Below are 10,830 nucleotides of genomic sequence, written 5' to 3' on the forward strand. Positions count from 1 at the left end.
ATAGAGTTTTAAGGTTTATATATATGAAAAAATATATTTCGAGACTGTTGAGAATGGCTTTATTTAGCCATCACAGATGAAGATCATCCAGCGATGGCACTAGGTGTTCTGGGTAGGGAGTGAGTGTGACAGAAGAAGTGTGGCATGTGCTTACCATTTTGATTTGCTATGTCTGTTTCAGAAAACATGGAGGACATGCAGCAGGAGGCAGAGAAGAGTAGCAACCTGGCAGGCCTGTCAGCAGAGCATCAGTTTTCTGATGCAGAGGAGTCAGATGGTGAGGATGGTGATGACAATGATGAAGATGATGAAGATGAGGATGACTTTGATGATACTCAGGGAGACTCAACACCAAAAACCAGATCAAGAAGCACTAGCCCTCAGCCTCCTCAGTTCTCCTCCCTGTCGGTGAACTCAGCTGGGGCATCGCAGGGGGCTTCCCCCGAGGGCTCCCTTTCTGTGGGACACTCCTCCCTCATCAGTTACTTGGTCACTTTACCTAGCATTCAGGTTACTCAGCTTGTAACATCAAGCGACTCCTGTGAAGACTCACAGATGACAGAATATCAGAGGTTTTTCCAGAGTAAGAGCACCGATTCAGAGCCCGACAAAGACAGGTTAGACATACCTAGCTGCATGGATGAGGACTGCGTGCTTTCCTTAGACCCCAATTCGTCTCCAAGGGACCTCTCACCTTCCAGTCAGCAGTCGTCCCCTGGCTATGATTCTTCACCATATAGAGATAACTCACCAAAGAGGTATTTAATGCCAAAAGGAGATTTGTCACCCAGAAGGCATTTGTCACCCCGGAGAGATATTTCACCCATGAGGCACCTTTCTCCACGGAAGGAGGCTGTGCTGAGGAGAGAATTATCACCAAGACGGGACGTTTCACCAAGACGTCACCTATCACCAAGGAGACCAATGTCACCAGGGAAAGATGCGTCTGTTAGAAGAGATTTGTCTCCTAGGCGAGAGAGGAGATACATGGCCTCGGTTAGAGCAACATCTCCCAGGAGGGGCTTATACCATAATCCAGCGTTGTCTATGGGTCAATATTTGCAGTCTGAATCTATTCCAGTGGGGCATTCAGTAAGTATGAAAGAGTATTTATTCCTCTTGTCAAAAACAGTGTTCTTGCTTAAGCTGTGCATACTATTTTGAAGAACTTTGCCATTTTGTAGAAAAACAAAGCTTTGAACTTGAGTGGGAAGTCCTGGAGTGAATGCAAGACATTTACAATAGACAGGGACCGAGTCAGAGGGTCGGATCTTCACTTGGTCCACATCAGAGTAGCTCCATTAACTTCAATGAAATTAGGCTGGCTTACATTAACCGCCCCATCTTTATCTTTAAATGGCCCAGGAACCTTACACAGTGTGTGTGGCTTGTTACTACACTGTAAAACCTTTTACGTCCCAGACTGTCAGATGGAATCAAGCTCAGATCAGGGCTCAAGACCTTGATACTTCAGTATGTTGCCCATCCTTGATGTATCGCTTAATGCTATAAAAACACTACTTTTGTAATGGAAATCCTTGGAAAAGCATGGTGCCCATCTAAAACAGGATCTGTGGCTGGAGTATAAATAATATTATTGTGTGACAGGAGCAGACCATAATACCCAGCAGAAAGCACCATCACAACTGTTTCTTTTGGCAGGGACACCACTATCTAGGTGGAAAAGGAAACTTGCACAGCTGCTGTTTGTGCTGTTCTGTATCAGTAAATAAGCTCCCAGAAACTGCTGACTTGGCACTTTTGACACACCCTAGCATTTGCAAAGCTCCCTCCGCAAATAAAGTTGGTCTTTAGAGTTAGGGAATGGCCTTACTGTGTGCGCTTTTTTTTATTCATGTCATATGATTCCTTCATCGTGTTTGCTGCTGCCACTATCCTCTCACTGTGTGCCTTTCTGAGCAGTGTGTAGGTTCAGCTTGGGTGAGCTGTGACAGGCTGCCTCCACGTCAGGCAGGACTGTCCTGCCCTCCTCTCCATCACCAATCTTCTTTGCTGTTTGTGTAGTCATGGTTCTTCTCTGTAGGGAAGAACAACTGAACCCCGAGCTTATAAAATTAGTATCTCCAGAGCTGTAGTGCAAATTTCTCTGCTGAGCCAAGCAGAGGAGGGTGGACTTGGGTGGGTTTGTTATTGCAGCTGGGCAGAGGTGGCTGGAGCCACAAACAGTGCTGAGAAACACTAGCCAGACAGATCCAGAAGTCCTCCTGGCTTTTCAGGAGAATTAGGGAAAATTGTAATATTGAATGAATCTGCACATAAGTTAAAGTAATAGAAGTCCCAGCAACCCATTGTAGAGCCTCCCCTGCCCTTGGCCAGAGCCTGCTCCACCTCCCTGTCACCAACTGCTTGCCCCAGCCGCATCTTCCTGACCTCTCACCTGGTCTCACGCCCTCATCTTAGATGTGATGCCATGGTTTGCTGAGTTGTTGGGGAGAGCAGCAGAGGGGGAGGGCTTCCTAAGCTGTCCTTAGAGAAGGGAAGGGTATGTTGAAACCCTGCTGCAGTTTCACAGACGCGGTCTCTGCAGAGATGAGAGACAACACAAAGCCAGCCACCAGCCTCACCAACAAAGCAAGGAAGCACACAAGAAAAGATAAATAACCATCAGTTTAAGAGCAGTAATTCTGTGGTATCAAATTCAAGGAATTATGTGGGACGCTACAGCTGACGTTGTACAGAGAGTCCAAGTTCTAATGTCCTCCATGAGATATTTCCATTGGCATCCTGTAGTAGAGATCTTGGATGTGTGGGGATGCTGGCAAAAGGGTATGGAACAGTCATTCTTTGGCAGTGTGACAGTTCTTACTGTAATATTTGCCTTGTGTGTTATACACACCTTCCAGCAAGGCGTTTAGCACATCGTAAGGACTCTTTTAGCACCCTTAGCTCCTTCCTTTGGAAATTGCTCTTCACCATACCAGATGGGCCCTTTACACTTACCTTATTTTTGAGGTAGGATCAAGCTTTTGTCTTACAAGAAAGCACTGGTAAATTAATGGCATGTTGATGTTTAGAGATATACCCAAATCTCAGTATAATCACTGGACCCTGAACATAGGTGTCACTGGAAGCAAAGCCTGGTCAAATTTAAATGAGGAAATCAGAGATGGAGATGATCATCCATCTAACAAACACTGTGAGGAAGGAAAGATGGATTCTTTATCTCTGTATGTCTTTCTGGGAGATATACTTTAACCAAACAGAAGATGAGTTGAAGTGAAATGCATGTTAATGCACTCAGTGTGTGGGAAGACAGATAACACCTGAGCTTGCAAACTGTTAGAAAAGAAAAAGGAATAAAGACTATTTTTCACTTTCAGAGAACTGAAATCCAGCAAATAAGGACGTGATGCAGATGCCAACTTACAGTGCTGCTTCCTGTTTCAGAGCTGCATTGAATTCCCGATCCTTGCAGAAATTAGAGTATTTTTGTACTTCTTACCAGAAGTTACCAGAAAACAACAACAACAACAACAAAAACTTTTATTTCTTCTTCACTGCAATTAATTTACATATTTGCTCTAGACTCTTTGGCTAGTGGTGATCTGGTTCCCCTTCATGTTTCTTCCCCTTGAATGTTTATGCTCTTTGGTGGTCCTGTGCAGAGAGCTAGTGAAGTGCTCTGGTATTGGAAGTACCGTGTTAAAAGCAATTGAAATTATTTCTTTAGGAAGTGGAAAAGAGCATGGGAAAAGATATAATAATATAGAATTGGTTTTGGTTTTTTATTCTGGCAGTTAATAACAAGATGCGCACTTGCAATAGGATACTGTCTCCAAAGTAGGCTAAAGCTAGTGCACCTTTGGCTTTGGCAAGTTAAATTGTTGTCTTTAAATTGAAAGGCAAATCACCATTGCTCTCTATGGATCTCTCTCAGGATCTTCTGTCAGTGCCAGAGGTTTTTTTATTTCTCAGCAGTCTGGCACTGTTATCAAAAAGGCTCTGATTCTTCTCTATAGTTATTTTACCCTAGACCTGGGAGGAGGAGGAGAGATGGGTTCGTTGTTTTTATTAAGCTCAAGTGCATCTCTCTTACCCCTTTTATAGTTTGGATCAGGAGTGTGCTTTGGAGGTGAATGTCTCTATTGTCATATTTATTCTGCTTTGACTTACATTGCAGAGCATTCTTGGAATAAGTGAGCTGAATTATTTTCAGGTGACATTAAACTGGAGAATATGCTCAAGGAGTGCATCAGGTGTACTTAAACTGTGAGTGGGCATTCAAGTGAATAAGAGACTACAGGATTAGTCCAGAGTAACCATCCCATTCAACCTGACAATACATATACTGTGAACATCAGGTTCATCATCAGTGGTTGCATTCTACTCCTGCTTTTCCTCACTTCTAGTACACCCCTTTACTTCCTCATAGAGACGAGAATGTTTGCCTCTTCTTTAAGTCATGAAGCTGAATTTACCTTGTTAGCAGAACATACCTGTCCCTAGCAACTATTTTAGCTTCTAGGAGTTAGTGCATTTTTCCCCCGTTGCCAGTTTTCACAAGCAGTTTCTGAAAATAAGGACTTACTGCAGTGTGCTTTATTGATAAGAGTTTACCTGCTTAAGTTGCTGTTTTGTTTCACCTTTCCTTCATTTTGATGTCTGAAGCCTGTCGTGATATATTCAGAAGGGCCGAAGGGAATTAGGCATCACCACTTGAAAATCATTAGGACCTAAGGTCCTTTGATCATCCCAGACATATGGATATTAAATCCCTTCCTGAACTCTGAATACTTTATCATCTTGAGTGAAATGCATTCCTGTACAGAAAGCTAGCATAAAATTCCTAAAGGTGAACTGTAAATAGGTCCATGTATGCGTATGTTGTCTGCAATAGTGCATTCTCAGTAGGACTGCAAATTGACTTGATCCTGAAACTAAAGTACACATAGATGTATAGTAAGTGTATTAAGTATCTATCTTTTAGAAGGCACATGGTAATGATGTCCTCTGTTATTGAATTTCCCCATTGAGTTCATTATTTTCTGGTTTTTAACTTTAAAAAGTTACAAGTACTTTAAAATAAGGTAATCACAGTGATTTTTTTTCACCGACCATCTTTTTGCAAGCTGTGGTCTGAGGGAATCTGGGGCTGCCAGGCTTTGAAATGTGATCTTCCTCTTAATTCCCTATAGTCTGTTTTGGATAATGTACCAGATACAGAGTAAACCCTGGCTTGTCCATTAAGGCATTCTGGGAGATGTGTGAAGTTGGCTATGGCTTTGCACAGGGATGTGTTGTGGAAGTCTAGCTTTATGACCAGGCTAGAAAGTTTAGTGAAAAACTCCTAAAACTATTGTTTGGAAAATTAGGTATCACTTGGAGTTGGAGGGAAATATGCTTATCTGATACAAATGAGAACTGATAAAAAATGAAATGGGTCCCCTTTGCCTGACAAAGAGAGGAACTCATCTCACTGAAGTTATAGGAATCCATTCTGAGTATATAGCAAAAACATACTGTGACTTTCTGCTCTGTAGTCAATGTTGGAATCTAATATTATAAACAGAATAAAGTCTTTGGATTTTCAGGATATTTGCTAAAAGGAGAGATATCCTCTAATATTCAGTCTCTTCCCCATGAATGTGCATGTGTGCATCTGTAAGTATGAACATGCTAGATATCTGTAAAGGATATAATAATAGGATGAAAGGTACAACCACTTCAAAACTCATCTGCCAGAGTTAGAGAAAGATATTCCTGTGTGTGCTCAGCCAAGCTTGGAAGGCATCCAGTGGACATGCACACACTGTCACTGTCTATGTAAAAGTTAAGCATGAGAGACATATACTGGATGATAGCGCTGATCTTGGGGGCGTGTAGCAGTTTCTATCATGTTAGCCACTTCTATTTGACAAGGACAGACTGACATCCTACTTCCTTTCGAAACCATGGCAGGGTACAATGCGAAGCCAGTGTCCTTCTCAATTAGAGATTTGAGTGTGGCTAGGTTTGTTCTTCTATGAGTTTCACTCCTTTTCATTTGGTTGCTTTTGCTCTATTTCCCTTGGCCCAGATTCACATTAGATGCATTAATGATAAATGTCACGGTTTAGAAAACAGCCAAGAGGACAACATGACTGAGAAATGGGCTGACAGAGGAAAGATGGGAAAAAAAAAGGGGGCAAGCAACTGTGCAGTGGTGAGGTTAGCGATAGGAAGGACTGACAGAGTAGGTGAACTATGTCTTGTGGCTTGGCAACTCGTTTATTCTGTAAATTTTTCCCCATTCAGCAGTACAACGTGCTGTCACTGTGCTTTCTTATGATAGTTTCTCTTTTATGAGACCTGAGTGTCTCACTTTCTGAATAGAAAAAATCCCAGAATTAGATTATTCTCAGAATAACATCATTTAAGTTCAAGTCTGATGATTATGGGTCACCCTTCCTGTCTCAGCGTTGATTTATATTAAACAGGACAAAGCATCTGAGCACAGTGAGACTCAGCCGCTGGGTAGCACAGAAACTGAATCTTTAATTGCTTCCTAAACCCATTCCCCAGGATGGGATCAAGAGGTTGCTTAATGCCCTGAGAACTAGGGTTTTCCCAGCAGTGAAGAGCTGCCACTGCAGTGCGTTGGCATGTAGCAGCACAGTCCCCAGCTGCTGCACTGGGACTGGGGGTGGTGGCACAGCTCTGGGGCAACCGGTAGGTGTTTGATCAATCTGCTGAGCGGAGATGGGTATTTTTATTCATTTAATTTCCTATGGGTGTCCCTGGGTTGTGTGGCCACATCCCACGTACAATTATGAAAATGTCATCCTGCACTTGTGTCATCGCTGTTTCTCTGTTCGGCAATAAATGCTACTTAATCATCAAGTGGAAAATAAATTTTAAAAGTTAAGAATGAAAAAAGAGATACCCACAATGTGCCCAAGATGTGTTTAATACTGAGTGAAGATGGAGCTATTCATTCTATCAAGAGAGAAACTGATGGGAAAACACTGAAAAATTCAGTACAGTGAGATTGTTTTTTACTAGCCATTACAAAATCCCTCCTTCTTCTCAGTCCCATTAAGAGTGAGTGTCTCCAGAACAGAATCATCACTTTCACTCACAGTTAACACCTGTGCTTTTGTTATTATTTATTGTTTACACTACAGATAGGCCAAAACGATGCTCCACTGTGTTAATGACTGTAAGAACTTGAGTCTTCTTTGCACAGAGGTGTTTGAACTTGCCTGGAAACACTCATCCTCTTTAGTCAGTGAGGTGGGTGGGAAGTAAGGGGAGGAAGTGCCTTCTCTGGGGCTTCAGAGCAGGACCTTTCAGCAGACAGAATGTTTATACATGCAGTCAGGATTTTCCCATACTGGTGGCAGACAGGGAGCATTCCAGTGTGCGTTTCTCTGCAGCAAAGCCCCGATACCCTGTGCAGGCTGCCAACACCAGTGCAATTTGCACAACTTGCCAAAACAGAGGGTAAGACGGATGTCCTGGCCAAATGTGTCGTGGGGAATGAAATTCTATCTACCCCAAATTCTCTCTGCAGTTTCGGTTGAATATAATACTCTTCACTTCCTGACCTAAATTGCTGCATTGTGTTGCTGAACGCTTAACTAGCTGCTGCATTTCACCTCAGAGGCAAGAGCCCTGTAGGGCTGAGCTAAGCAAAACCTCCTATGTTGTTTGAATAAGTAATTAGTGTAGTTCTCCAAACGCTTTGGTATCCATCTGGATGAAAGGTGCTGCGTGAACAGGAGGCCACGTTGCAGAGGAAAGCAGATAGGTGGTTTGGCAGCTTGACAAGAGTTTTGCTAGCGGTGGCGCTGATGTTTCTTTCGTTGTTTCTTTGTTGCAGAGGAAGGGGTTGTCTCAGGGGCCTTACTTCGGCTTGTATGGAGAAAAAGGAGCTATGGAGCACCACAGGCCTAGCCTGTTCCCTGAAGGTCCGAGCGACTATGTCTTCAGCCACCTTCCACTACACTCCCAGCAGCAGATCCGAGCACCCATCCCCATGATGCCAATCGGGGGCATCCAGATGGTCCACTCAGTACCTGCAGCCCTTTCAGGTTTACATCCTCCGTCCACTCTGGCCCTGCAGAGGGAGGGCTCTGAGGAGAAGCAAAGAGGACTGACAGAAACCCTCACTCAAGAGTCACGCGGTGTTCCCAAGCACCACGAGAAGCGTACCTCTCCGCACAGCTTGCACCCCACCGCTCCCTCCAGCACGTCCTCCTCCCCGTTGCTGTTGCTGACACAGAGCACTTCCGAGGACAGTATAATAGCGACGGAGAGGGAGCAGGAGGAGAACATACAGACTTGTACGAAAGCCATAGCCTCCCTGCGAATCGCCACAGAAGAAGCTGCTCTGCATGGGGCGGAGCAGCCTCAGAGGCCTTCTGAGCCTCACCAGAAACCCTCAGAAAGTGCACATTTTAGCATTAAACACTTTAGTGGATCTGAGCCGGGCCAGGCCTGTGCCTCAGCCACCCATCCTGACTTGCACGGTGGTGAACAGGACAGTTTTGGTACATCACAGACTGCGCTAGCCCATCCCACCTTTTACAACAAGAGCTTTGTGGACATTCGACAGCTGGGCTTTCACAGCAGGAGCGAGCCCCCATTAAGCACACAGGAAAGAAAAGATCTGTCGTCTGAGAAGAGCAAGCCACATTGATCTGAGATGCATGGAGACTTTCACCCGTACATTTACCCCACTTTTTTTTCTAGTGATAGAAGAAGTATTCAACTTTACAGCATGCCTGTTCTAAGTTACAGTAGTTTGCTATTATATATACTTTTGTTATATCAAAAGAATTAGATAAAATAACAAGTCATCATGAGCCTGACCAAAACTAAATTTGAAATTCTTACTGGGTCTGGTACTTTTAAATTGTACAGATGTTTGTGCCTTTTCTTTACTTTGCTTATATTCTTATAAGCATTTTTTTAGCAGTAATTTGTACATATTTTAGAATTTGTGTATCTGCTTTGTAATAAATGTAATTTCTTTCCTTTTTTGGACACTTGGATCTAAATGATGTAAAGCAAAACAGCATCAATATATGTGAGGTTGCACTAAAACATATTTTTATATTGATTAAAACTGAACAGCTTTTATGTACAGCTCTGATTCTGTAATACTAATATTTATTTACTTTGTTTCATAAATTGTAAATTTTTTTCTTAATGTTGTGGATTGCTTTTCTATGTGAAGCATGGGATTTACTGTTGCGTAATTAGAACAAAATGTATATTGTAAAACAAGATATTTAAACTAGAGTATCTTATCTTATTCTGCACTTATGCATTAGTTAAAAAAAAAAAGATAAAGGATGTATCAGTCAGTTCTTAACTCTTGTAATTTTTTTTGTCTCTTGTTTGCTGGATTGACTATAACTTAAGTGCTGATTGTGATTTTAAACTGATAGTACCGTAAAGCATTAAAGTAAAACAATGTGCTATTGTGAGTTTTTTCAAAGCTTTATAAAACAGTTATAAATATATTAAAAGTATTTGGTCTTATGTGAACATGTTGATCTAGATGCTCCTTTTAAAAGCTATGGGAAAACATTCCACCCCATGTAGATACGTATAAGTGCATCATCAGTGCCGGCTGCTCTGCCCACCCACAGGCGAGGCACCGCTGGCTCCCAGGTAGGCGGGTGGTCATGCCTCGGTGTGACCTGCTGCTCCCTCCCCAGAAGCAGGGTTATGAGGTCCCTATGGCCACACCGTGCTGGACTGGGAGCTGGGCCACACCGAACCACAGCAGTCCCTGGGTTGTGAGGGCCTGCCGTGCCTCTGCCCAAGCTGAGCGTGGAGGCTAGGGGCCACGCAGAGGTGCCCTGGCATGTAAGCTCGGAGAGGAGCAGAAGACATTTCCTCACACATAAACACCAGCAGCTGGTTACTCCCCGTGAGGAGTCTCCCCGTCCCACAGATGGAGGAGCAGGTGGGCCCTTCCAGCTAGGCAGAGGGCACTGACATCTTCAAGAAGCAGATTAATGGACAAGAAAGTCACAGTCTTCCAGAGCAGGGTCTCCATCTGGGTGAGGTTTGCTCCAGAGGGAAGTCAGTAGGAGCCTGGGCTTGTGGTGGGTTCCCACTACCACCAGCAGCATGTGCCTGTGCGCACACACTCACTCACACACACTCTCTCTCTCACACACACACAAAAGAAACCAACAATCCGGATTATATTTTGTGCTATTTAGTGAATTATAATTATGTGAAACCAAGTTTGTATATTGACTTACAATACATTTAAGGAGTGTTCTTTAAAAAGAAATAAATATACAATTACATGCACAAGGTGTCTAGTTTTCATGTGTTCCTTCCATTTTCCAAGTTTATTGGTGTTCCAGCACATTGCTTTGTTCAGAAGAGCTACTTTCCTGTACGAGGAGCACCCTTAACCATGTGAGTAGCAGTTAGAAGCGTGGATCACGTTTTGGCCGCATCAGATATTATCAATTTGTTTCCCCAGTAATACCATGTGGGGGCAGAGCCACAGCTGGTACGTTGTCGTGATTCTAGCACTATGGCATATGACTAGCGGAACACCGTAATGGGCTGTGACAAGTTGTAACCACGAAAGGTTACTTTCCCATCTCCACCGGCGTGTTCCTACCTTTATTCAGATCATTATGGTAACACTGCCAAGATAAGTGCATGCCAGAAAGCTGGCTCATATCAGGCTGCTGAGAGGAGAAGCAGCTTATGTTGGAGGCAGCAGCCTGTTGGATCATGCTTCCTTTATAAAAAGAAAAAAATAAAACAGCCAATTACACGTTTTAAATAAACACGTCCTATCTGATAAAAAACTTCTCCTCCTTGGCTGCATGGCTGTATTAAGAACAAAAT

At 43.3% G+C, this 10,830-nt stretch overlaps 1 protein-coding gene across 17 annotated transcripts in view; it reads left to right on the forward strand.

Moving 5' to 3' along the window:
- The window catches only part of HIVEP2 (HIVEP zinc finger 2), a 126,604-nt gene extending 116,329 nt beyond the window's left edge, over nt 1-10,275 (forward strand). For all 17 annotated transcript variants that reach the window (XM_046939726.1, XM_046939733.1, XM_046939730.1 and 14 more), the window contains 2 exons: nt 182-1,092; nt 7,823-10,275. In XM_046939726.1, the coding sequence (XP_046795682.1) occupies nt 182-1,092; nt 7,823-8,641 (1,730 nt within the window). In that variant the 3' untranslated portion in view covers nt 8,642-10,275. The remainder of the gene's footprint in view (nt 1-181; nt 1,093-7,822) is intronic.
- The last annotated feature ends 555 nt before the right edge of the window (nt 10,276-10,830 follow it).

This window comes from Gallus gallus, chromosome 3 (genome assembly GCF_016699485.2).
Source record: "Gallus gallus isolate bGalGal1 chromosome 3, bGalGal1.mat.broiler.GRCg7b, whole genome shotgun sequence".
NCBI classification, from domain to species: Eukaryota; Metazoa; Chordata; class Aves; order Galliformes; family Phasianidae; genus Gallus; species Gallus gallus.